The sequence below is a fragment of the Siphateles boraxobius genome, unplaced genomic scaffold, assembly GCF_051911475.1.
Source record: "Siphateles boraxobius isolate OS27281-9 unplaced genomic scaffold, OSU_SipBor_1 65, whole genome shotgun sequence".
Classification (NCBI taxonomy): domain Eukaryota; kingdom Metazoa; phylum Chordata; class Actinopteri; order Cypriniformes; family Leuciscidae; genus Siphateles; species Siphateles boraxobius.
In genome coordinates, this window is record NW_027509192.1 from 163,520 (window position 1) to 191,360 (window position 27,841).

At 35.4% G+C, this 27,841-nt stretch overlaps 1 protein-coding gene across 2 annotated transcripts in view; it reads right to left on the minus strand.

Moving 5' to 3' along the window:
• The window catches only part of LOC143720502 (DENN domain-containing protein 2A), a 51,316-nt gene that overhangs the window by 1,175 nt on the left and 22,300 nt on the right, over window positions 1–27,841 (minus strand). For both annotated transcript variants that reach the window (XM_077209960.1, XM_077209961.1), the window contains exons 2-19: window positions 26,489–26,575; window positions 22,127–23,068; window positions 20,002–20,129; window positions 15,651–15,766; window positions 14,432–14,629; window positions 14,092–14,185; window positions 12,970–13,020; window positions 12,682–12,869; window positions 12,437–12,546; window positions 12,227–12,296; window positions 11,671–11,748; window positions 10,583–10,723; window positions 10,221–10,369; window positions 8,248–8,425; window positions 4,612–4,653; window positions 4,417–4,522; window positions 788–1,063; window positions 602–688 (exon numbers count right to left, since the gene is read on the minus strand). In XM_077209960.1, the coding sequence (XP_077066075.1) occupies window positions 602–688; window positions 788–1,063; window positions 4,417–4,522; window positions 4,612–4,653; window positions 8,248–8,425; window positions 10,221–10,369; window positions 10,583–10,723; window positions 11,671–11,748; window positions 12,227–12,296; window positions 12,437–12,546; window positions 12,682–12,869; window positions 12,970–13,020; window positions 14,092–14,185; window positions 14,432–14,629; window positions 15,651–15,766; window positions 20,002–20,129; window positions 22,127–23,068; window positions 26,489–26,574 (3,040 nt within the window). In that variant the 5' untranslated portion in view covers window position 26,575. The remainder of the gene's footprint in view (window positions 1–601; window positions 689–787; window positions 1,064–4,416; window positions 4,523–4,611; window positions 4,654–8,247; window positions 8,426–10,220; window positions 10,370–10,582; window positions 10,724–11,670; window positions 11,749–12,226; window positions 12,297–12,436; window positions 12,547–12,681; window positions 12,870–12,969; window positions 13,021–14,091; window positions 14,186–14,431; window positions 14,630–15,650; window positions 15,767–20,001; window positions 20,130–22,126; window positions 23,069–26,488; window positions 26,576–27,841) is intronic.

The window sequence follows — 27,841 nt, forward strand, 5'->3', positions numbered from 1 at the left end:
TAAATATGAATATAAAATAATACTTTATATATACAGTATCATAAAATAAACACTTTTGTATTTGCATAGAACACTGTGGAATTATATAATGCAGCAATTAAATTGTATTAAATTACATGGACAATTTTTATGTTAATTTCAGTGCTATTTATACAGTGTATATACACACACACACACACACACACACACACACACACACACACACACACACACACACACACACACACACACACACACACACACACACACACACACACACACACACACACACACATATATATATATATATACATACAATTTTTGGTTGGAATACATGGTATTAAAAAAACATTTATATTTTTTATATCATTTGTTTTAACAAAACTATATCCTGAATGTGAAAATCTATTTTTTTTTTTGTTGATCGAATCTTTTTTTTTTTTTTGTACTTTTAAAAAAAGGGACAGGTCCATTCAGTTACTCTATTCATCAGGTTATTCCATGTATACAAAAGATCTGAATATTTTGCTCTTTATACATACTGCAGAAACAGTAAGTCCTTCCAAACAGGCCCTTCTTTGATTTGACAAGTTTTTGGTTACATTTGAAAGCGAGACATTACCTAAACCTTTGAGGAACTTGTTGACGCCTCTGTTCTCACTGCCTGGCAGAGAATCAAGGTATTCCTGAGCCCTCATCTCAAACAAACCTGTTTAAAACAGAATATGGCGACTTTACTTTAGAGACAAACCCGTTTATAATTTATCATTTAGAAATTGCATTCTCCCAAGATTTATAGCATTCAAACCTTTCAGGCCCTGCCTCCGTAACTCTCTTTCCTGCACGAACCCCGCAAACATCTGCGTCTCCATGAAGACCTCCAGGAATCTCCGCAGACTCTTGGAGGACACGGCCTTACGGAAAGCCTCACGCTGGAAGGAAGAAGGAGTTGGAGAGGAGGAGGACGAGGCGGAGGATTCTTCATCTCGGTCGATGACACCCATAAAGAGCGAGTAATGACCCACGATCTCCACGAAGAACCGCACAAACGCCTCGGACACCACGCTGCTCAGAGAACTGGGCTCTACCAACCGAGAGGGATCAGAAAAATCAGTCAGGATGGATGGATGGCTAGTTGTTAAAGAACTGACTAGTCCCTTAAAATGAATACTGAAAAATGAGGGCACTTGGTCCGATCTAAATACTTTCACATTATCTTTCTAAAAACTGAATATATCAGATCTATGGAAGCTTGTTTCTGCCACAGAATAAGAAGTGCCTTCGCAAAAAAGTCAGAATTGCGAGTTATAAACTCATAATTGCGAGATATAAACTCATAATTGCGAGATATAAACTCATAATTGCAAGATATAAACTCATAATTGCGAGATATAAACTCATAATTGCGAGATATAAACTCATAATTGCGAGATATAAACTCATAACTGCGAGATATAAACTCATAATTGCAAGATATAAACTCATAATTGCAAGATTTAAACTCAGAATTGCGAGATACAAACTTATAATTGTGAGATATAAACTCATAATTGCGAGATATAAACTCATAATTGCGAGGTATAAACTCTGAATTGCAAGATATAAACTCATAATTGCTAGATATAAACTCATAATTGCAAGATATAAACTCATAATTGCGAGATATAAACTCATAATTGCGAGATATAAACTCATAATTGCAAGATATAAACTCATAATTGCGAGATATAAACTCATAATTGCAAGATATAAACTCATAATTGCAAGATATAAACTCATAATTGCAAGATATAAACTCATAATTGCGAGATATAAACTCAGAATTGCAAGATATAAACAGAATTGCGAGATATAAACTCAGAATTGCAAGATATAAACTCATAATTGCGAGATATAAACTCATAATTGCAAGATATAAACTCATAATTGCGAGATATAAACTCATAATTGCAAGATATAAACTCATAATTGCGAGATATAAACTCATAATTGCAAGATATAAACTCATAATTGCAAGATATAAACTCATAATTGCAAGATATAAACTCATAATTGCGAGATATAAACTCAGAATTGCAAGATATAAACAGAATTGCGAGATATAAACTCAGAATTGCAAGATATAAACTCAGAATTGCGAGATTTAAACTCAGAATTGCAAGATATAAACTCATAATTGCGAGATATAAACTCATAATTGCAAGATATAAACTCATAATTGCAAGATATAAACTCATAATTGCAAGATATAAACTCATAATTGTGAGATATAAACTCATAATTGCAAGATATAAACTCATAATTGCGAGATTTAAACTCAGAATTGCAAGATATAAACTCAGAATTGCGAGATATAAACTCAGAATTGCAAGATATAAACAGAATTGCGAGATATAAACTCAGAATTGCAAGATATAAACTCAGAATTGCGAGATATAAACTCAGAATTGCAAGATATAAACTCATAATTGCGAGATATAAACTCATAATTGCAAGATAAAAACTCAGAATTGCGAGATTTAAACTCAGAATTGCAAGATATAAACTCAGAATTGCAAGATATAAACTCATAATTGCAAGATATAAACTCATAATTGCGAGATATAAACTCATAATTGCAAGATATAAACTCATAATTGCGAGATATAAACTCATAATTGCAAGATATAAACTCATAATTGCGAGATATAAACTCTGAATTGCAAGATATAAACTCATAATTGCGAGAAATAAACTCATAATTGCAAGATATAAACTCATAATTGCAAGATATAAACTCATAATTGCGAGATATAAACTCATAATTGCAAGATATAAACTCATAATTGCGAGATATAAACTCATAATTGCAAGATATAAACTCATAATTGCGAGATATAAACTCATAATTGCAAGATATAAACTCATAATTGTGAGATAAAAACTCTGAATTGCAAGATATAAACTCATAATTGCGAGATATAAACTCATAATTGCACGATATAAACTCATAATCGCAAGATATAAACTCATAATTGCAAGATATAAACTCATAATTGTGAGATATAAACTCATAATTGCAAGATATAAACTCATAATTGCGAGATTTAAACTCAGAATTGCAAGATATAAACTCATAATTGCGAGATATAAACTCAGAATTGCAAGATATAAACAGAATTGCGAGATATAAACTCAGAATTGCAAGATATAAACTCAGAATTGCGAGATATAAACTCAGAATTGCGAGATATAAACTCAGAATTGCGAGATATAAACCCATAATTGCGAGATATAAACTCAGAATTGCAAGATATAAACTCAGAATTGCGAGATTTAAACTCAGAATTGCGAGATATAAACTCATAATTGCGAGATACCAACTCATAATTGCGAGATACCAACTCATAATTGCGAGATATAAACTCATAATTGCGAGATATAAACTCATAATTGCGAGATATAAACTCATAATTGTGAGATATAAACTCAGAATTGCGAGATATAAACTCATAATTGTGAGATATAAACTCAGAATTGCGAGATATAAACAGAATTGCGAGATATAAACTCAGAATTGCAAGATATAAACTCAGAATTGCAAGATATAAACTCATAATTGCGAGATTTAAACTCATAATTGCGAGATATAAACTCATAATTGCGAGATATAAACTCAGAATTGCAAGATATAAACTCAAATTGCGAGATATAAACAGAATTGCAAGATATAAACTCAGAATTGCAAGATATAAACTCAGAATTGCGAGATATAAACTCAGAATTGCGAGATTTAAACTCATTATTGCAAGATATAAACTCATAATTGCGAGATATAAACTCAGAATTGCAAGATATAAACTCAAAATTGCGAGATATAAACAGAATTGCGAGATATAAACAGAATTGCGAGATATAAACTCAGAATTGCAAGATTTAAACTCAGAATTGCAAGATATAAACTCAAAAAAATCTGAAAAAAGTATTCTAAGATATAAACTCAGAATTGTGAAAAGCCAAAACTGCAAAAAAAATCTGATTTGAGAGATAAACTCAGAACTGTGAGAAAAAAAGTCTGAAGATTGAGATATAAATGCAGAATTGTGAGATATAACTCAAAATTGCAAGAAAAAAGTCAGAATTATAATAAGAATAAGAAAAGATAAGAAGATAAGAAAAAGGTTTGAGTTCAGAGTTATAAACTCTAAACATTGTATAAAATTGTGTGAATTGTGAGATATAAAGTCCGAATAACCAGAAAAAAAGTCTGAGTTGTGATATATAAACTCAGAATTGCGAGTTAACATCTCGTAAACTCGGAAAAGCTAGAAAAAAGTCTGAATAGTGAGACATAAACAGAATTGCGAGAGAAAAGTCAGATTTGTGAGATGAAGTCTCAATGACATTTTTAATGTTTTTATTTATTTATTTAGTACAAACAAGCGGACAGTAACTCACCGCTTGGATTATCTGCCACGTCACAGGCCAGCTCTTTCCTCCGCTCTAGAACGTGTTCTAGAGCAGCCTGGAGTTTATGAGGAAGAATTGAATCCTCATCGTCCATCTGAAACAGGAAGCACGAACATAGATAAGTTTGATAACTGAAACACATAACCAGCCCAAATAAAAGATGCATTCAGTAGAGTACCGTACCTGTCGCAGGAAACGACTGTTGCCAAGGTCGACCACCAGGACCTGAAAGAGAGCAGAGGAGACCGTGATGTCATTTTTTCCCCTATCACAGCTATTGTGAAGAGGTCAGAGGTCAAGGACCGCCCACCTGAACAGGAAGTGCTCAGAGAGAAATATTGAAATATTAAAAATGTGTCCGGCCTCTGATCTTCTCTCTAAAAAACCCCAATCCTGTTCTTTTGTTCATTCGCAATGTATATATAGAATATTCACACTACATCCTAGACTTTATTGGCCTCATTTCCTTCCCACATTAGTCATAATAAGGTGTAACATTCAAGAGATCAAAGGTCAAACAACTGAAAATAGCTTTGGAGATAATCTGTTCCCAACAGCATACTACCATATTAACTGCGCAGTATAACAATAGAACTGCATGGAATACTGTATCTTTATCCCACAATGCAATGCACGACAATTGCTGAAATAAAAAAATATTGAAAAAAATTAAATTAAAATAAAATACATAGTCATGACTATCAAACTTACTAAACTATATATATATATATATATACATATATATATATATATATACATAGTTTAGTTTACAATCACTCTTTTGAATCAGTTCTTTTCTATGTATTCTATATATCGGTTTAGCAAAAAGGTCTGAAAATGTTCGAGATTCAGTATATTTAATTCATTCGGACAGTTCACTCACGCACTGAATCGTTCGCAGCATTTTATTTGACATTTACATGATATTATTTATCAAAATAATAATGAAACACCGGAGATCATTCTCCATTTTCAATTTATCACTTAACATAAAAACTAAACCTAAATTAAAGACTATATTGTTCTGAAAACAAAGACTAACAAAGAACTGACCAACAAAATGAAAACTAAACTAAACCCGAGAGAAAAATCGAAAATGAAATAGAAATAAAACTAAAATTAATTGTATTAATTATGACCCTGCTGCACTTTTAATATTGTTGCACTATTATTAAATAAGAATGCAGTATACAGTTCATACTGTGCAGTGAGAAGTGAGAATTACACCAATATTACATGTGAAACACAAGCTATGCTCAAGTCAGTATGCAAGCTTACAACTTAGTGAATATTGCACAGTATATACTGCATAAAATTTTTTGATGCTAAACATGTCATATATATATATATAAAGTATAAACATATCATATGGCTGTTATTACTGATATTCTGCATACATTATTTAGTATTATTTGATGCTAAACATGTTATATATATATATTAGGTTTGGGCGGTATTTCGGTAATATCGTATACCGCGGGGTCTTAAAATAGCAACGGTATCAGTTTCAATACCGTCATTACCGGCACTTATATATAATAAATAAATATAATTTATTCAATGCCTAAAAATGCTTATGTAGTTGTCATCAAGTGACAGTGTGGAGGAGAGAGAGAGAGAGAAGGGAGAGGCGGTAAATACTGACGAGGCAATTTGTAAATGTTGCAATAAAAAAGGTGACCGCGAGAGATGGAAACACCTCTAACCTAATGTCGCATCTCCGAAACAACCACCCACTCACTGCTGCGAAGATGCATTTTGCCCCGAGTTCATTAAATAAGCGCATTCGTTTATATTTGTTAAAATATTATAATGTTTTTTTTTTTTTACGTTGATAATGAAAACTGAACAGCACGAGTAAGATGGGATGCATCGGGAGTCAGACATTGACCACTTAATTAAGTTTCATTTTGTAAAAGGCCTTTCTTTAAAGTGAATTTCGTTTCTGTATAAATTGTATCCTAATTTTAATATTTTTTTTTATCAACCAATAATAAATAAGAATCAAATATAGCAGACAACATAATCATGACATGATCGTGCGCTGGCGCGCCGCGGTCACTTGCATTGAAATCTCATCATAAATTAACCGAAACTCAGTGTATGTCTCACAGACATGAAAGATATCTAAATAAAGCTTGAAATTTCATTAAACGAAACAATTCAAAATGAAAAGAAATAGGCCACTCGCTGATTATTTAATCCATGATGTGCATTTCTCTCTATGCGCGTTCTATACGGAAATGGCGATCATCAAATTAAACGAAACTATTCCAAACGAAAAGAAATCGGCTAGCCTACTCTCTGATTATTTAATCCATGATGTGCATTTCTCTCTATCGTTCACTATGGAGATGGCGATTCGTCAATTTCATTAAACGAAACAATTCAAAAGGAAAAGAAATATAGGCAGCATACGCTCTGATTAATCCATGATGTGCATTTCTCTCTATCGTTCACTATGGAGATGGCGATTCGTCAATTTCTTTAAACGAAACAATTCAAAAGGAAAAGAAATATAGGCAGCATACTCTCTGATTAATCCATGATGTGCATTTCTCTCTATAGGCGCGTTCACTACGGAGATATCAATCGTCAATTTCTTTAAACGAAACAATTCAAAAGGAAAAGAAATATAGGCAGCATACGCTCTGATTAATCCATGATGTGCATTTCTCTCTATCGTTCACTATGGAGATGGCGATTCGTCAATTTCTTTAAACGAAACAATTCAAAAGGAAAAGAAATATAGGCAGCATACTCTCGGATTAATCCATGATGTGCATTTCTCTCTATAGGCGCGTTCACTACGGAGATATCAATCGTCAATTTCTTTAAACGAAACAATTCAAAACGAAAAGAAAAAGGCTAGCCTATACCTTCTGATTATGTAATCCATGATGTGCATTTCTCTCTATATATGCGCGTTCACTAGGAGATGGCGATCGTCAACTTAATCTTTGCAGCACTGACAGAAAAGTTGTATTAATAAAAATCAATGGACGCGTGTCACCGGATTTACAAATGCACTTCTGGCTTGTTGCTTGTTAATTTAATTTAAATGAATTAATAAAATGAATACAATTGTCATAATTAAAATAATTAAATATTATTAATTGTCCCATTTTTGCTCATTTATAAATAGTATTTATATCTACCACCCCCTGAGCACCTGGGTTAAACAATTATTTGGCGCCACCATATTATAACTGCCCACGTATTAAAAATAGTCGAGTCTAAATAGGGCTCCGTCAACAGGGATCAGACACAACGTGCACGGGTTGGCCTTGATTTTTTTGTGTGTGTTTTTTATGCCCGATCTGGTATTCAGTTTCTGAACGGTGTAGGCACAAGCCAACAGTTTGGTGACGCTGTCTGAGCCTTATGTCATAATTTTTAATTAGTCACGGTAATACCGTATACCCCGGTAAAATAGGGAGGAGGTTTGACGGTATCAAAATTTGGATACCGCCCAAGCCTAATATATATATATATATATATATATATATATATATATATATAAACATGTAATTTGGCTGTTAATACTGATACTCTGCATACATTATTTGATGCTAAACATGTCATTATATATATATATATATATATATATATATATATATATATATAGATAAACCATGTCATATGGCTGTTATTACTGATACACTGCATACATTATTTGATGCTAAACATGTCATATATATATAAACACATGTCATATGGCTGTTATTACTGATATTCTGCATACAGAAAATGTGCAGTTTTCACACTACATACTACAGAAATAGTAGTATGGTGGTGTACTAGTTCCTAGTGTCTCACCTCCTCTAGCGGGAGCTCTTTGAGTCGGGCCAGGGAGCTCGACAGAAGCCCGACTATGAAGGGTGTTGGCGTGCAGACGATGTCCATCATGGAAGGTGGTAGGACTGGGATGTAAGTGTGCTGCCAGGTGAACGGGTACAGCAAAGCCACTATGGCATGGCAGCATTTAGAGAGGGTGCTGAAGAGAAAGAGACCGGGATATTTATTCAGAATGTTTGTTAGAAATCATTATGCTGATTTGACTGTGCTTACACATTTACACCAGAAGATGGCAGCAAAGAAGAATCAATCAGTGCTGTTCACTAAAGCAAGCCTCAGGATTACTTGTGCATGAATTAAGAAATATAAGTAATCTTTAAAAAGAAAGTTATTTTAGGATCATTATGATTTTTGCATTGTGACATTTTATTATGCACATTTTCCCTGCCAAATTTCCATTACCATAATGCAAAAAATAAATTAATAAAAATAACGAGCATCTCTATCGTTTTATCATTATAATCAATTATTTATAAATAATTTCTTTAAATTATTTGATGGGAGAATTTGTAAAATACTGCCATAATTAGTAATAAAATATAATTTGTTATTTTTGTATTTTTATTTTGGGCTGAAATATGATCTGGACTTGGATGATTTTAATGGGTGATTTTCCCATTAGAATAAAAAAAATATATATATAAATATTTTGTATTTTTCATTTGATTGCTTGTTTTCACTGAATGTATCATCTTATTTTCTGACAGCCATTTCTTGCTTTTTAATCTTCATGTCGTCAGCCTGTCATTAAAAACTCAATTTACTCAATTTGGATGCAGATTTCTTCTCTGATTCCTGTAATTTGTCTATTCCTAAGATGTATTTCATCAGCTCATCTTTCTCAAAAATATAAAAATGATCTTTTTAGGGAGGATGCCGCTTTAACGATCCCTACAAAGGGACACAACTCTCGTTACAGGCCCAGAACTTCCAGTGAGGACTAGTCTCGCAGCTTTTTCCGTACAAAAAAAACATTGGGGTTGACTTTTGTTCCCAAGGCGACTATATTACACAACAGCATTTTTCCATATCTGTCTTGAGCTGTGAAAAACGGTTCCACAAGCTGCATTTTTCCCTCATGCCGTGTCATATCTTTTCATTCTTCCCTTGTCGTCTTTTGGGTTCACGCACAAACACATGTGCAGTTCTTCAGGAAAGAAGCTCTCGATAACAACAAACCTCAGACTGATCCATAGGATTATCATGTGAATCATTATCATGTGTTTATTTGAACTTATGAATGCTGATAGACAGCACTTACACAAATGGACGTCCGCCTACTCACCTGTCAATCAACCATTGTGCTAAAACCAGGGTTTGGAACTTTTCTGGCTACATTGCTGGTTGAGATGCTTTTAACAGCATGTGACACACCTGAATGAAAGGCTCATTATGCAGCTCACTAAGCAGCTCATTATGGGGGTCATTGTCTTCTCAGGTGTGAATCACATAATTATTCATGATCGGGTTGGACCATTCACGCCCACACACATATTGCCTTTCCAAATTTAAATCCATGTATTGTTTTATGTCAATGATTAGGCAGGATGATTTTCAGATCATTTTGAAGCAAAAATTCTAGGCGAGAACATCCATTAGTCAAAAGTATTGTAGACACATATTTAGTATGTGTTTTGTGGCCTTATTTCAGAAACTTTAAGTTTTAGTTTTTTCAATAACCATGCAAAAACAATATTCTCTCAAAAATACAAACATGTACAGACATCTTGCTCACATATTATGGTAGCCCTGTTTGTACTAAATAGAGTGTAATGACAAGTTTGCCATTAATATGTTTATAAGCAACTGAAAAAAGCACAAATGTCAGGGCATGTCTAAACATCTCAAGGACCCCAAAAACACCTTAGACCCCAGAGGGTTAATTCCAGATGCAAGCCGTATCAGAGGTGAGAGCAGGTGTGAAAGGGTCGTACCTGAGTTTATCTGCGGTGAAGATGACCCTTCGTTCCAGAAGAAGAGAAGCAAACACCCGCAGAAGCAGACGCAAGCTCAGAGAGGAAAACAAACACTCGAAATCCACATGTTCCAGACGGGAATCTGAAGGCCGACATAATTCGATCACCTACAGAAGGAGAGAGAGAGAGAGAGAGAGAGAGAGAGAGAGAGAGAGAGAGAGAGAGAGAGAGAGAGAGAGAGAGAGAGAGAGAGAGAGAGAAACGCAATTAGCTTTGAGACTCAAAGTTAAACGATCTCAAGATGAAACACTCACTAGACACTTGCAAGGCCACTGTAAAAAAAAAAAAAACCTTGTTCATATTACCGCCTTTAAACTGACCTCTGTTCCTGAACCCGGGAGAAAGTTCTTGATGCTGATGGTTCTTCCCGGCGCTGGGAACGGAGCCTCCATAATTCCTCTCATAAAAGGCTGGACCAGCGCAGGAGAGATTGCTCGTCTCTTTTCTACCTCATCCAGGATCTACATCAGAAAATCAACATTCATGTGTGATCTGTTTTAGATCACCGTTTTCCTAAATCGACTTTTTTTTCTTTCTTTTTTTTTGCCCACCACCCATACATTATTCAAAATAAAGAACTAAAGAACTAAATAAAAGAATATTATAATAATATGAATAAGAACAACAAGCATAATAATCAGTTTATCATTGTAATAAAACTTTTTTTGCCCATCACCCATACATTAGTCAACACAGTTTTTAAAAAATGTATTAATAATGACAAATATTTTTATTAGATTTGCCCACTCCCCAAATGTTATACATTACTCAAAAAAAATATATCAATTAGAATATATATTATTTTTTTCGCACCACCCATAGATTATTCAACAATTCTAAATAAATAAAGAATACAAATTTGTTTATTTGTTTTTGCCTACTGCCCCCTAATATTATTCAACATCATTAAAAAAAAATCATAATAATAATACCACCAATAAGAACAACTAACGTTATTTTCAGCTTATCATTGTAATAATAAATAAATAAATTAAAATAAAATAAAACGGAAAATAACAAAAATCTAATGAAAATAAAAATCAAGATAAAATGAAAAATAAAAATGTAAATAATAAAATGAAATAATAAAAACAAAAATAATTAAAAACAGAATTGTAAAATAATTAAATAAAATTACATATTCAATAGAATCAACATATCAAACAGACAAAGTCCTCACTAACCATCAGAGGGAATTGATAGGTTGATAAAAAGCCCCTCATTCTAACCCTGAGCCCTTTCCCCATCTCTATAATCTAGATATTGATAAGAATGTTGTTCCAGGGACAACAACTAACTTCTGTGCGACAAAATCCGCCACATCTACAATTTTTTGCAGCCAAATTTTTTATTTCACCTCAGATAATAATGATCTATATTTAAAATACTCAAAGGGCAGTTGAAATACCTTAGAGAACAGATCAAAACAGCCCAATCTGCTCACGATGCAGTAGACTTCAGGTAAACGCCTCCCTTTACCACTGGGCTAAAACACACACAAACACAAACGACTGGTGAGAATGCCAAAAAATATATATTTAAAAATACAAAATAACATTTACTTGAACTGTTGACTAGAAGTCACTGAAATGTAACCTAATGAGGTCATGTGTCAATAATGTAATGCTACAGTTTGAAACATTGTTGCATTTTTAAACATTCTACACTCTTAAAAATAAAGGTTCCAAAAGAGGGGTTTCACAATGATGTCATAGAAGAACCATTTTTGGTTCCCCAAAGAACCTTTAAGTAAACAGTTCTCAAAAGAACCATTTTTCTTAGTGTTAAGAACCTTTTCCACAATAAAGAACCTTTTATATTGAGTAAATGTTACTTCATTTCGAACATAGTCTGAGAGAGGCTATTCACATCTCATTCATGTTTCATCATAAATGTCTACCCTGCAGTCAGTGTACTCTGAATAAATATTTTCTGCAAAATGATAAATAAAGAGAGCAGCTCACCAATAAGCGTCGACAGTAGCCAAATCTTCGGCTCCCGTCTTCTCCGGTTAAGACAAACGAGAAAGTCTCACTGAAAACAACAGATTTGATTTGATTCAAAATTGTGTAACAATGAGCAATTGTTTAGGAAATAAGGATTCGTTTCAGAAAATAGCATCAAATGTGCTTCTAATAACTATTGAGGGGTAGTAAACCATGTGGATTCGATACCTGGGGAAATTATCCACAGGTGCCCAGTCTTTAGCGTCAGGGAAACAGAATTGAGGAATGACTTTCAGCTGGTCTTCAGCTTCTCGCATAAACTTAAAGCTTCGTTCCAACTAGTGAGGGAAAAAAATCAGGAACACAGATATATGAGTTTAGAAAAACCTTAGGAGACATTTACTGATCTTTTAAGGGTGACGTGAACATGTGAAGTCCAGATAGATGGGATTTACTCTGTGAAATGTTAGTACCTTTAGAGGGAACTGCTGTGTGACTTCTGGTAAATACGGCACACCGGCTTTGGTCTTATGAAGAGCCACAACCAGGAAGTACTCAAACAACTTCCTCTCCTGCAAGTCCATCAAGTCTCGCTCCAAAGTGCGATATCGACCGGTTTGCCTCAACATAGACTGGACCGACACTAATCTCTGACTGTGAGCTAATATAGACGAGGAGGAAGGATAAACAGAAAAATATGATGCCTTTCCCCATAGAAGTTCATTGTGCGAGTTATTTTCAGTGTCTGTAAGGCGTCTTACCCTTTAGTTTCTCCTCTGTGTCACTTTCAGACTCGCTGTTGTCGTCCGTCACTGTGCCGGAGAAGAGAGAGAGAGGTCAAAGGTCACCAGAGAATCGGTATGCAGGTATTCACTAAGACATTTCATGCTTGGGTGCACATGTGTATCCTATAACGTAACATAATTCTATCATCCCAGGAAAAATGGGTCAAACGCAACTGACCCAAAACTGTAAACATGTCCATAAAGCTAAGTGGACGCACATGTGGCTGAGGCCCGGACTGTCCCACAATGCTGTGTTAAATGGGCTGTTACTTTCTAGGTGAATATGTGTCCAACAAATATGGTCATCCAAGGGTCAGACTATAACTCTTATAATTCGATATAAACCATGTATTATCTTTCTTAAAAAATTAGAAACAAAAAAAGAAAATATAGAAAATGTACAATATGTACAAACAAACAAACGATCAATCAAACACACAAACAAACAAACACACAAACACACATATACATATATACATATAAAGTAATAATAAGTAAATTTAATTTTTTATTTATTATTAGGGCTGGCAAATTGATTAATCACATCTAACATAAAAGTTTGTGTTTATATAATATGTGTGTACATAATATATATATATATATATATATATTGTGTGTGTGTGTGTGTGTGTGTACACACATTTATTATATAAACACAACATTTTATGTTAGGTGCGATTAATCGATTTGACCGCCCTTAATGCATGTTTATATATTCTTTTATATGCATGTTTAAATTTTTCCATATTATATATATATATACACTGTATATAAAGTAATAATAAAGTAAAAATAAACTAAGCATATAACGTGTGTGTGTGTTTGTGTGTGTGGGCGTAAATAAAAAGTAAAAATGAACAAAATAAAAAGCAAAAATAAAAACAAATATATATAAACATATATAATATGAGTATATATTTCATTTTTAGTTTTGTATGAATATATATATATATATTCATACAAAACTAAAAATGAAATATATACTCAATTCACTTGTGACTAGTGTGAGCAAATTGAATGCACTACACCTTCAAGCATGGCTTTAACAGGAGAAGGTAGGTCTAAATTTAGCTAATACATAATGTTGACCTCACAAACCTCTTCCTGAACTGGACTCGGTCGACGGCGAGACCCGTTTCATCCTCTTCTTCCCCCGGCGAGCCTCAAAGATGCCGTTGATTTTCTGCACCATCTGTTGAAAAAGAAAACAAGTCACGGCACTTGCTTTATCAGACACAGCCCTTCCAAGTCTTTCGCAAAAGGAGTTTTGAAGGAAATGACTTTTCCCTCCGTTTTTCAGGTGTCTCATCTGCCTGTCACATTTTTCTTGCATTTTTATTAGCAGTGGAAGCATGCCGACGGGCCAGTGTCTCAGTCAAAACCATAAATCACTGATAAGTCAAGGATTACACTGACTCGGGCCTCTTTTTGACTGTACCTTTGGGATTTTTCTCCGCCGCCGGTTGTACGGATCCCCTGACAGGCACGGGGTGTCATCCGGGCTGCTGGGTGTGGATGGAGGGCTGACTCGGGACGGGGACGCGATGCCACCGTCTCTGCCGGTCTTACGCAGCTCCAATAGCTTGAAACTGCGTCGCTCTGAATTCTGCCTGAAGAAACCAGGCTTGGAGGAGAGCTGTCATTGAGAAATTGTAACTCAGAGTCAGTTGCTAATTTGGTTGATCAGGTTACCTTAAAAAAAAATGGTTACGTCATCGTGTCATACCAAACTTGTATGGCTTTGAATCTTCCATAGGACACAAATGTAGATGTTTTGTGGAATGTACTAGCTGCTCTTTTTTTTCTTTCTTTCTTTTTCTTTCGAACAACAAAAATATACAAATAAAATAAAATCTAAAAAGACGATAAGTGTGTTGCAACATACTGGAAGAAAAAAAATCTATAAATTATTATAACAATAATTACAATATGTTCGAAAAGGAGCAAAAGCTTAGAAGCAGAATGCTCTTTTCTCTTTATTTTGCATCTGATGATTAAGTACATGTTTTTTTGTTTTTTTTGGGGGAATAAACTGTACTAATGTGAATTCACATCACTCATCTAAATGTTACCTGAAGCAATTGTAATTCAATTCAAGTCGAGTCACCTTTATTTATATAGCGCATTTTACAATACAGATTTTCCACTTTACAGAGATAACAGGAAAATAATGCAACAAAGTTTGTTTCTAGAAGAAGATAGCATTATAGTCCAGATTAAGAAGGTTCAGTGATGGTCCATTTTTGTTGTAAAAAAGTTATTAATTTAGTTCATTTATATATATATATATATATATATAAAACCGCTCTGGAGAAAACCGTGATGTCATCGTCCAGTTCAGTTCAGTTCAGTAATATTGATGAATATTAAATGTCCTCAATTCAGACTCAGTTGCTAATTTGATTGATCAGGTTACCTTAAAAAAATCACTTGTAACCTTCCATAGGACACAAATGTAGATGTTTTGTGGAATGTACTAGCTGCTCTTTTAGCTGCTTTATTTTGCATCGAAGTACATGACATTTTTAATTTTTAGGGGAATAAACTATACTGATGTGAAATCACATCACTCATCTAGATGTTAGTATTGAATGCTGATGGATATAAAGAACTCGCTTGAGAGTGGAAAGAATTAATCAGGAATGCTGTACGAATACCTTGGATGGAGTGTCGGGAATGGGAGAGGAAGGGGAAGAAAGAACGGGATACTTGCTCCCAAGACAGCGACTTTCCAACTCTATATCTTCATACGGGTTCTCCTTCGATGGAGGGTCTTTGAAACAAAATGTACACCAAGATTATTAGTAATGCTTACTTGGACATTTTTCAAAACCGTAATGCTGTATAGATAATGATTAGCATTTTACACTGCTTTTTTTAGCATTTTCTTTTTAAATCTGTGTTTTTTACTTTTTTTTCAGTAAAATATCTAAATATTCTTAAATTAAGATACATTTTCTTGAGAAGTAAAATGATACAAGATTGTTTTCTGAAAAATTATCAAAATTAAGTGACTTAATCCCCAAAACAAGAACAAATATCTGCCAATGTGCTAAGAAAAATTAACTTATTATTACTCTGTATTAAGTTTATAATGTATTATTTTTCGGACCCCATTGGCACATTTTTTTTTTAATCTGGTTTAAGTATTAACTCAGACATCATTTTTATAATTTTTTCAGTCAACAAGACTTAATATGTGAAGGAATTTTGCATCTCAAGTAAATGTATCTTGATTTAACAACATTTTGATATACTGAAAAAAAAGTCAAAAACACTGCGTATGAATTAAGCCTGTGTGTCTTGATAAGGACGGATGATTTCAACCTGTAGACAATAAAACAAGTGACAAAAAATCCCAGATTTACAATTAAGAAGGAAATCGAATCATATTTAGACACTAACCACCATTAACATTTAAAAAAAAATTACACATTTCCAGCCAAAACCGGTTCGATTTTCAAATAAAAAGAAAATTGAATGTTTTCATAAAAACAAGTCATAAATCAAGTTTTCTGACAAGTGTTGCAAGCTTTTGTGGGCATTTTTCGCTAATTTCCCCTTGTCAACACTGCCTGGTCTGGATCCGCTTTTCAGCAAACTGACGTCATGTGTTTGGTTGCTTTCCAGATGTTAGTAAGTTTGCCAGGGAATCCACACAAACCTCATTAACTGCGTGTGGCATTACCAATGCCACTAACAAGAAGATAAACTCCTAGCAAAGTCTTGCGCTACGAACGAACAAGCCAGAGAGAGAAAGAGAGAAGGGGTAAGGAAAATGTTTGAGTGGAAGAAACACGTTTTTTTTCTGATGCAGAAAGCCTCTGTCACGTCGATTCATCCACCAGATGCGCCTGATGGGAAGAGTTTATGATGCTGGGACATCCAGTTCTAGAACACAAGAGAACGTACGCTATACTCCACATTCAAAACCATTAAAAGGACTGCTAGTTGCCAGAGCAGAGAGAAACGCAGGATCACTGGTAAAAATGTCATTATATAATTACTTAGACACAACATTAAACAAGGAAGAAACAACAAATTTAGCTTGATCTGGCTAGATTTATCAGAATCACAGATGATCAAAGTTTAATGCCTGATACAGATTGTGTGATTTCAGCAATCCTATAAGATCATTACAAATCACACTGTACGACACTGATCTAATAAACTTGGGTACGGCATGTATGTAGACTGTATGATGATGACACCTATTGAATCGCAAAGTTAGTACAGAAGAACAAAACGTCATCAGGATGCGCTAGTGGTAAACAAATAGAGCAAGATGAATCGCAATTGTGGTTTTTATGTGCGCTAAAAAAAGAAGAGAAAGAGGAGAATATGGACCAAATTGGCATTGTAATCTTGCAAATGATGCTTGTGGAAAGTAGTTTTCATGTTGATCAATACACCATTTCATGTTGCATTTTCATTGGCTAGTCGTAGGTCGTTGTTACACAATTTCGGACACTGTCAGAAAATTATCGCAGGCTATCTTTGGTCGCAAGACTGTCTTTGAACCTATTTCACTGTATGACGTATGACCTATGGCAAGCCGTTTTAACTTTTATTCATTTTCAGGATATGAATTCTTGATATCAACAATTCTCTTCCTTTCACTAGTTAAAATAATAGTTATTGATATCAGGAATTAGATTTCTACTAGTAACAATGCTAATTCTTGATATCAGCAATTACATTTTTACAAGTTAAAATGCTCATTCTAGATATCAAGAATTGTATTTCAACTAGTAAAAACTATAATTCTTGATATCTGTAACTGTATTTTCACTAGTGAAATGTCACCATAGGCTGCCATTCAAAATCATTTGTTGATATCAAGAATTGATTTCTTACTAGTTGAAATTCCAGTTTCACATATCAGAAATACAATTCTTACTAGTAAAAACCTTTACTCTTGATATCAACAATTGAATTGCTACTAGTAGCCTAACAATGTTCATTTTTGATATCAATAATTCAATTTTCACTAGTGACAATGTTCATTTCTGATATCATGAATGTGATTGTTACTAGTAAGAAAGCCATTTTAGATATCTGAAATAATATTGATATCAGAAATACATTTTCAGATATCAAAAATTAACATTTTTACTAGTAGCAATTAAATTGTTGATATCAAGAACAGACATTTCAACTAGTGACAATTGAATTATTTATATCAGCAATTCACATTTTTACTAGTAACAATGTAATTATTGATATCAACAATTATATTTTTACTAGTAAGAAATCAATTCTTGTTATCAACAATTAATTTTGAATGGCAGCCTATGGTGACATTTCACTAGTGAAAATACAATTACAGATCGAGAATTCAATTGTTGATATCAATAATTCAATTGTTGATATCAATAATTCAGTTTATAATAACAACGCTATACTATTTTAATGATATAGGTAAAAATATAATAAATGTGTAATATAGTTATCATATTTAGCAAAATACTCCTCTCTATAGCAATTATTTTAAATCCACATGCATGCTATGGGTCATTAAAAGCCATCCTGAGGTAAATGTAACGTTACGTGACATATGTTGTTCTCCAGCTGTTTTCTGGACATCTTTCCGCGGTTGAAAAACACTGATCGATCGATTTTATTACATTTCGGTAAGTTGGTAGTAAAGAGTAACAGATGTTCGGTTCACGTGCCGCTTGAACTGAGATCTGCCAGCGTTATTTCACGTCACATTTACAAGCGCCAAAACGGTGTTTATTGTTTGAATATTGTAATAAAATTGACAGAATCTGAGAGCTGAGAATCTGTTTCATATCGATAGTAACCTGCTCTGTCTTGTCTGTCGGTGTCAGTGTCCTCTTTGCTTCGCGATTTTTCTCTGCGTGGAAAATGGATGTGTGGCGTGAGAGCGTGTAAAAAGTGACAGAATTGCGTCTCTCACAGTGAACTTGTGAGAGTTGGCGGCCCTGCAGATTCAGCTTGTAGCCTAAATGTTTTCGGCGGGTGTGCTTCTGCTGCCGCGGTCTTGCTCATTTGCCATGTTGTTTGTGTATCTCTATCATGGCAAGCGCTGAGCCCGGTCGGAACTACGGGAGCCCAGATGGGAGCGTCGGCGGTTGTTAAAGAGAAAACCCATTTTCATTCAAAAAAATCGGCGTAAACTACACATTCGAGTTAATCGATAAAAACGATTTATCGCCCAGCCCTAATTGTTGATATCAAAAATGTAATATTTGATATCAACAATTCATATCCTGGAAATGAATAAAAGTTAAAACGGCTTGCCATATATGACCACCGTTTAGGAGCCAAGACCCTGGAAATCGCCACGATTCGTCTGAGACAGCCCAAAATCATACAATGTGTACATAATAGGAAAACTATGCTTTTCAGCATGTGGTTCTCCATCTTTTTGGGTTATGACCCAAAAATGGGTAGCAGATCGGAAATTCCTATGCTAACTAAGGGCATTTTCAGACCTGTAGATAATTTGCTTTGTTCCGAAACAGGGACCTAATTTGTGAATGATGCATTTTCTTCAAGAAGGGGCGAATGCCATGTTCATTTATGCCTAAACGAACCAAACTAAGGGAGAAAACGCACCAGGATCAGAAACAAATGCTTCAAACGAGCCAGGCGTTAAAAAGCCCTGAAATTATAATAAAATGCTACTAAACTAACATAGTTAGGACAACAAAACAAATAGGCTTATCAATATTTAAAAGTCAGGAAAATGGCCTCCCATATCTTTTGTTGTTGACGTCACGGCCCTGCATCCAATTTAACTATTTTTCCAAGCCAAGGATAAGACCTCACATCATGCTGTTGAGAAGACTGATGTGGGGTAACACAAACATAGATGAGGTTCAGCAAAGAAACACCAATGTTTGTGATGGCCTTGTCTCAATTTGGTACTTATTAAAGTTTCAAGCTCCTGGGCTTCTGGGAAATTGCTCCGTCAGGTGCACAGTCATCGAGTAAGCCAAGTTTTACCCAATATCATTGTAGCGTAGTGCATGGTCATACCTAGGATATCCTCGTAGACATTCTCCTCCGATAAAGTGCGCGTGAGTCCTAGCTTAGATAGATCGTAGAGATCTGCTCGACAACCTTCTGCTGACGACTGTAGAAGATCTTCAAACTCGTAAGACTTCCTGCAGGTTTAACAAATACAAATAAAACACGTCATTAATATAAAGATCAAGAAGAGGACAATTAAGTCCACAGGAAATTGGAGAACTTATAGGTTCTCTGGTTTAATGTACAAGATTGGACTTTGCACAGATTAAATTAAAAACAAACCCCCTTTCCACAGAGAGGACTCAAGATTAAGATTGCACCACGATGTCAAAAGTTAAAACGTATTTCATAGATGGGCTAGACTGATAAATGCTACCATTAAAACTGCATCGCCATAAAGACTGAGGACGGTAATCCTTTAGGGGAGTGTTGGTTTCAAAAGATTTATTTTCACATTAGTGTGACACAAAAATCAGATGGTAGGCTACTAAATTTGCAAGGTTTCTTCAGTCCACGTGCCATTTCTCCAGTGTCTACGCAGGGAATGGTACGTACCACTGAGAGCAATATGAGATGAGGAATTACGGGTTTTTAAATCCTGACAAATTCACTGTATGGATGCATTAAGCTTCCAAAGTAATACATCAAATCACCTTTATTTACATAGCGCTTTATACAATACAGATTGTTTCAAAGCAGCTTTAGAGATAACAGGAAAATAATGCAAAAAAGTTTGTTTCCAGAAGAAAATAGCATCACAGTCCAGCTTAAGTATGTTCAGTGATGTTTCATTTTTATTTTAAAAAAATGTATTAATTTACTTCATTTATATTTATATATATATATATATATATATATATATATATATATAGCCGCTATGAAGTAAACCGTGATGTCATCGTCCAGCTCAGTTCAGTTCTTGTATAATAGTGTAAATGCAGATCAATATTATTGTTGAATATTAAATTAAATGTTAAATTTAACATTTAAATGTCCCTAACTAAGCAAGCCAAGCCAATGGCAACAAAGGTGGAAAAAGGCGACAGTGGCAAGGAACCTGTAAGACTGGAAAAACTGGAAGAGGGAGCAACTCTCTGAGAAAACAAAGGAAATTAACATTTGAATTTCTCTCTTGTGATATCATGCTGAGATCACCTGAAATTCACCCAGAAATCTATAGGGGTTAATGTAAATAATTATCATCTCCATTAGGTGAAAGAATGGAGAAAAAAAACCTTCTGACTGCGAGACTGGAGTTAACAGGGGAAACTGCTAAAACGCGAGTAAAACTAACGATTATCAGTTTAAACTAAAGGTTGGACTCGATATAGTGTTCCTAACAACTTGCAGCCAGGATCGTGTTTCCTGACATTACATTTTATATGTGCCTTATTTCCACGCCGGGGAAATACAAAAGAAATTTGCCTATGAACTCTTTATATAAATTCAGTATATAGGTAGGTCTAGATCTGTGTGATCCCTCATAGCAATGTCATATATATATCGCCATGTCGTCCAGCCCTAAAACTTGTATAGTTTTTGTGTTAGTGTTTATTTCAAAACATCCAGGGGTTGGATGTATTTTTTTCATTGGTTGTTGCGTTAAATCTTACCCAGATACAATAGTGCTATTTTCTGATTGGCTATTGTGTAGCTCGACGAACAACACCAGAGGAGACTTGTTTGATTCCTGCCGGTTCTACAGTGAGAGCGGCGCGGCCAGAGTTTTGGGCGCTGCGGCATATTAAATATATTACAAATAGTTTTTTAGCGTGAGAAATACAATGTGTGGCGGGAGAGCGTGACAAAAGACCGAAATGAGTGACTGTCACGCTCAATGCGTGACACTTGAGAGCCCTGCAGATGTGTTTTTTGCAGATGGTTTTGGTGACATGTTTTTTGAAACATAAGCTTGGCAAACAATTTTGGAGATTTAAGTTGTAGGAGTTCTGCAAGACTGGAAGTATGTGCCCAGAAAAGGCCACCAAGTAGACTAACTTGTTTACAAAAAGGACTTTGTTAGATTGGTTAGATACCGAAATGAGATGCAAATATTCCTGATGCAATCCAAACCCTGAGCTCATTTTTAAAATCACATTGGCTGAAAGTCATCATATATCAGTCTTCTTACCTGTTATTAGCGTTTCGAGCTCGTCCGGATGGTCTTCTACAGACCCCTGGTGGTGGAGGACAGGAGGGAAGGGGTGGCGGAGGTATGGAGGGTAAAGGGGGAAGATTTCGTTTCCCCTTGACAAAACCGTGGTTGTCCACTGGGTTGTTTGTCTGTGTGTGGTGCTGAAAGGTTCTTTGGGGTTTTGGTAAAGGGTTAATGGAAGGAGCTCCAGGCTCACTGTAGACGTTCTCCGGGTCCCGACTTCGACGGCTGCCAGATCTCACCACATCTAAAGTCCCGAAGATCGGTTCTGTGGCCCTTTTCTCTGCCTCGTCCTGCTCCTCTTTGGAAGCTGGGCAGAAATAATTGCCTGGCATAGACAGGGATGATTTGGAAGGAGTCTCCTTCATCGCTTTCTCAAGTTTTTTAATGTGCGTCAGCACTGATTTTTTGTCCTGACAAGTTTCTGTCATTTTCCCCAATGGGGATTTTGGGTCCAAAATCCATTCTTTTTCTTTCACAGGTCCCTCAGAAGTGTGCAGAGGTTCTCCAAACTTGCTACCATTCTCTTTGCCACAGTTCTGTCTCTCCCAGTTGAAAAGTCTCTTGCTGTCTTTCCTTTGTACTTCCGGCTTCTTCCCACCTTCAGTTTCTTTCGGTCCCGTCGTCTGGGTGTTTGGCCCGGTGGTCTCCGTTTTACCTTCCCATTGGGAAATCTTGTCCCGAATGCTAGCAGAGCTTTTAAGTCCTGAGGGCGTTTTGGGGGACTTGCTGCAAACGCCCAAGCCGTTCTCAATGGGACGAGGATTGGAAGGACTCTTGTGTGCAAGCATGATGTTGTCTCCTGGGCTTCGGTTGAGGTTGCTCAGAGATGAGAGACTGTCCCCGACCCCACACAGGTCAGGCCGCTGAAGCACCACAGATTGGGCCTGGTCAAGCTTCAATCCGCAGCAGTGGAGCCTGAAGAGACCACAGGAAAGATGCTAAAGTCATCAAGAGCGTCTGAGTCATTAAGCGAATAGACGGCAATTATAGAGTCTGTGCATTTGAAGGTCACATTTCAAAAACACACTTAACGCATAAATACATTTTCAAAATTACCAATTACCAAAATCTCACAACCACAAAATTATAAACAAAGCAGTTTACTAACTAGACCATTCGGTTCCCAACAGGGGGGTGACGGCCCACAAGGGGGCCTCAGCGAGCATCGTCATATTTTGAAAAGTGTTAACAGTGAGCATTAAAGCAGCAGTCCGTTACTTTTTTTTGTGTTCAAAATTGACTAAATTTATATAATGAGCGAGTACATCATGAATCCATTTTCCAAACCGTGTTTTTGTCTTATCCTGAGTCACTATGGTACACCTATAATAAGTGTTTATATTGGGAATATTTTACACTGGTTCGGTGTAGCCCAGAGACTCGTCATAGACATAATGACACAATCCTCACACTGATTGATAAAGCCTCACAAATAACATGCAAGTATTGCGGTCCCAGACACCAGTCATTTTGTAATAGCCTATATTAATTCTTTTTTTACTACACACCAGTTTGAATACTGATATTTTTGTTATTGCATTTTAAATAGGGCCAATTAATAGGCTCCCCTTAACGGGCTACTGATGTTTTTGCTATAGTATTTTCAATATTATACGCTATTATTTGCGCATAAACATATCAGGTTATAGTAATAAATATACTGTTTGTTTAAAAACAAAACATTTTGTCATCCTTGCTGCAAGCTTACAAGAGCTTATAATTAAATGTGAAGGGGGGCCCTAAAATATTTTCTTGGAAAAAATGGGGTCTCAGACAAAAAAAGGTTGGGAATCACTGTACTAGACAGTAAAGTGCTATTTTAGACAGTATTCGGCCATAGACCAAAATGTTCAGAGTTTCCCCTTTGGTATATGTATTAATTGCATTGTCTAGACTTTCAATTGTACAACAAATTAAAATGACTTTTTAAAAGTAAATTTTTTTAAAGTTCAAATGAGATGCAGATGGACTTGCAGTCAGAGTGTCTTATTTCCTATGTGGACAAAAAACAAGCCTCACCATGAGTCACCATCAGCGCATCTAATTGAAGGTTATGAATCGGCCTCAGGTCCTTCTGAAAGCACAACTCCTCTGTGAACGTTTGACCTAATGAGCTTGCACCAATGGGTCAAAGTTCAAGGGACAGGCGTGCATCTTTCTCTTTCTTTAATTGACTCAGTCAATAAACACAGCCTTGGATTCAGTCCAATGACATTGTGCGAACAAACAAACAGAGGAAATGTGAACCTAGAAACGTTTTGTGTGTGCTAACACCACATTAGTTTACAGGAGAAAATCTTCACCAATACACGCTCAAATACTTTTCAAATACAAACTGTTGGCTCTCAGAAAATTCAAATAAACTTTCAGCAACTTTCTTTTGGCATGTTGGTTTTTTTTCTCTTTCTGGCCAATGTATCTCATTTCATGAAGCTCAAGGCAGCCAAGAGGAAAAAGTAGGTCAAGCTCCAAAACCCCAAGGAAGAGAATCGAGAGAGAGGGAACGAGGCAGAGACAGGGGGTGAGAGGAAAATGAGGATTGTGTAGGACAAAATAAGTGATTGTCTCTTTCTTGTCGCCTTCAGGAATAGGCCTGCTCAAACTCTTGCATGGCACGTCATCCATCATCAGCCAGGATATAAACTAAAGTCTCCTCTTCCTGGCTGAGTTAACAGGATTGGGAACATTGTACAGTAAGCTGATGAAATAGCATTTAAAGAAAGCAGAACATGAAGAATTCATGGCTAAAGATACACACTACGCCTCTGTGTACCGAAAAGGCTTCATTAAAGTGAGCTCAATCATTTCGCCCATTATTCTGCAGGTTTTAAATATTTTACTAACATACTATGGCTTTCCAAACCACCATGGGTTGGCAGTACCAAAGGGGTTTAATTAGATTTCGGTAAAAATAACTTTCACAGTCAGGCTTGTCCCAAAATTACCCTCAATATCCCACCTGGGGATGTTTATGAAGTCTATCAGTGTTTACCTTACTGGACATGTTTAGTTTTAATACTGCAGTGTATGAGGGATGTGGCGCAGTCTGTTTGCTGGGAAACTTAAGCATGGACTAAAAGATCTTATGAATGTCATTTAATGGTATGATTTTATACAGTAAAAGAAACAGTAAAGAAATTTACAATACCAAAATTGCCGTCCCAAAATGAACTAGCTAGCTTAGAGTTACACCTATAGTAGTACATGGTTTTATTAGCTAATTTCTGTGTTAGACAATAAAGTTGAAGTCTCGTTGTGCTCTGTAAGCACTGTCAGTCAGTAGTACAGAGTCATTTTTGGCTATATGCTCCTGACCTGTATACTGACACTTATTGGATTAGATAAAGCATTACTCAAAACACATTTTTTTAACCCCCTGGACTGAAAATGACCAAAAATGACTGAATTTTTTATTTTTATTTCACTTAAATGATTGTACTATCTTTTAGTTCATTAATGTTTTTTATTTAATATTTTGCATTTTTAGGGGATTTTATGGTACTAGATTATATTTATGCAATAGTTTATAGTTCACTTTTTAAACATGGACTTGAAAATAACATTTCCAACTTAAACTGTCATAAATCTGGAATGCTTTGGAGCAGACTTAAAAGTATTGCTAAAGTAAAAATTAAAAAGTGAACTTTTTATAAAAGTTAGATGAGAAGAAAAACGTTATAAAATTTATTGTAATTCATTTTTTTATATGAAATGTACATTTTTCAAAACATGTTTTACTCTAAAACTGTGAGAAAATCAAAGCTATGAATCTAAACAAACTGTATTCTAAATTTGAGGTTGATATCTCAAAAAATTACCTTTGTAATTTGAAAAAATTTGGAAAAAATGTGAAAGAATTTGAAAATAATTGAAAATTATTCATTTCCATTGCATTTTTGTCTGCAAACAATACAAGTGTGACTATTTTTTTCAGAACTGTTGTACAAAATCTTGTCCATGATTTTTTGTGTGTGTTCACACAGCAAGTGCCAAAACCTTTACCAAGTTTGTACCATTCCGATAAAGTAAAACCTTCAAAAAAAAAAAAAAAAAAAAAAAAAAAAAAAACTTAAAAAATTTCATTCAAAAATGACCGAACAGCACCAGAGAGTTAAGTAGAAATAATTTATTAAGTGCCTTTATCAAGTGCATAATTTTTAGTGACTATTGGCACCAAACAGAACAACAAAAATAATAATAATATTCAACAATGCTTCTTTTGTTTAAATGATCAAATTCACAATTAATTCAATTGGTATAGAAGGCTGGAAAGCTGCAGCTTTAACAACAACAGCAACAAATTAGCAGGAAATGAAAGGACTTAGTTGTACATACCCGTTTGCTGATTGGTAGATGCAGTCCTCCGTGTTTGTACAGAGCAGCAGTGCTCTCCCGCCAGTCATGGTGCTAGCAGATGGCATGCTACACACACACAAACAGACAGAAATAAGTATTTTTGGACAATTAACATGGAAGTATCATAGTTTCAGGGACATATACAAGGATAGCATCATTATGGTCAGGACCACTATCGTCAAATACGATTGACCATTATATAGTTTGGATTGGCGGTATGCTTGATTGCATTCATTGAAATGGCTTGAAATGCCATGTATATACCTTGTATTCATTGAAATAGCTTGAAATGCCATGCATATACCTTGTATTCATTGAAATAGCTTGAAATGCCATGCATATACCTTGTATTCATTGAAATAGCTTGAAATGCCATGCATATACCTTGTATTCATTGAAATAGCTTGAAGTGCCATGCATATACCATTCTATATGAATATGGGATTAACTACATAGCATATTAAATATCAAAATAGCATGGTATCACAATCTGAAACCATCACTGTATGCGCGAGTTAGAGGAAACAGGGATTTGGGGGTTCCCTAACTGTACCATGGTACAGACACAGTACTTTTGGTTGAGAAGTATTGGACATTTACAACAGTCATCCATTTATCAAAGAGCAGAATCCTCATGACACAGGAGTGGACTCAGTCCTGGAGGCCGAATGACTCACAACCCAAACACAAAAGACTATAGTCAGAGAGTTTACAACAGACTGGTTACTACAGTAACAAACATGAAACAAACATCCCAGTTTTGCTTCATTTGGGAAATCACACTCTTACTCTCATAGTGAGGGTTAGTGATCTGAACAAATGTCTAACAGAGAAACTTCACCCTCAAAATATTCAAAAAATCGGGGTCAAAAAAGGAGACCAAACAGAAAATGGGGAAAAAAAACTCAACGTGACCTACGACCTTTTACTTCTCTCTGCTCTGTGTTTTAAAGGAGCCAGTAATTATCAACCAGCCAATAAAAAAAACTTGCTAAGCATTCGGGTCTGTTTTCGAGTGATCTGAACCCTTGCCACACAGGTGTTCCCACTTAACCAACACATTTGGAGAAGATTGTCGAGTGTGTACGTGTGCGTCTGTTCTTTTTGTTCTGCCAAACGGAAGTATGACAATGTCCATGGGACACAAGCGGGGGTGCAATATAAACGAACCCCATCTGTTTCCACGGCCGGCGAGCGCCATTCCACATGTGCAAGAGCTCAACGATTAACCCACATTCCCAGCATTCTGCCACCACTGGAGCCGGCCGTAAAAGCCTTCCTCTCCGGCTCAGATGACGTAAAGGTAACCAAACTGTGCTATTTCGAGTCTAC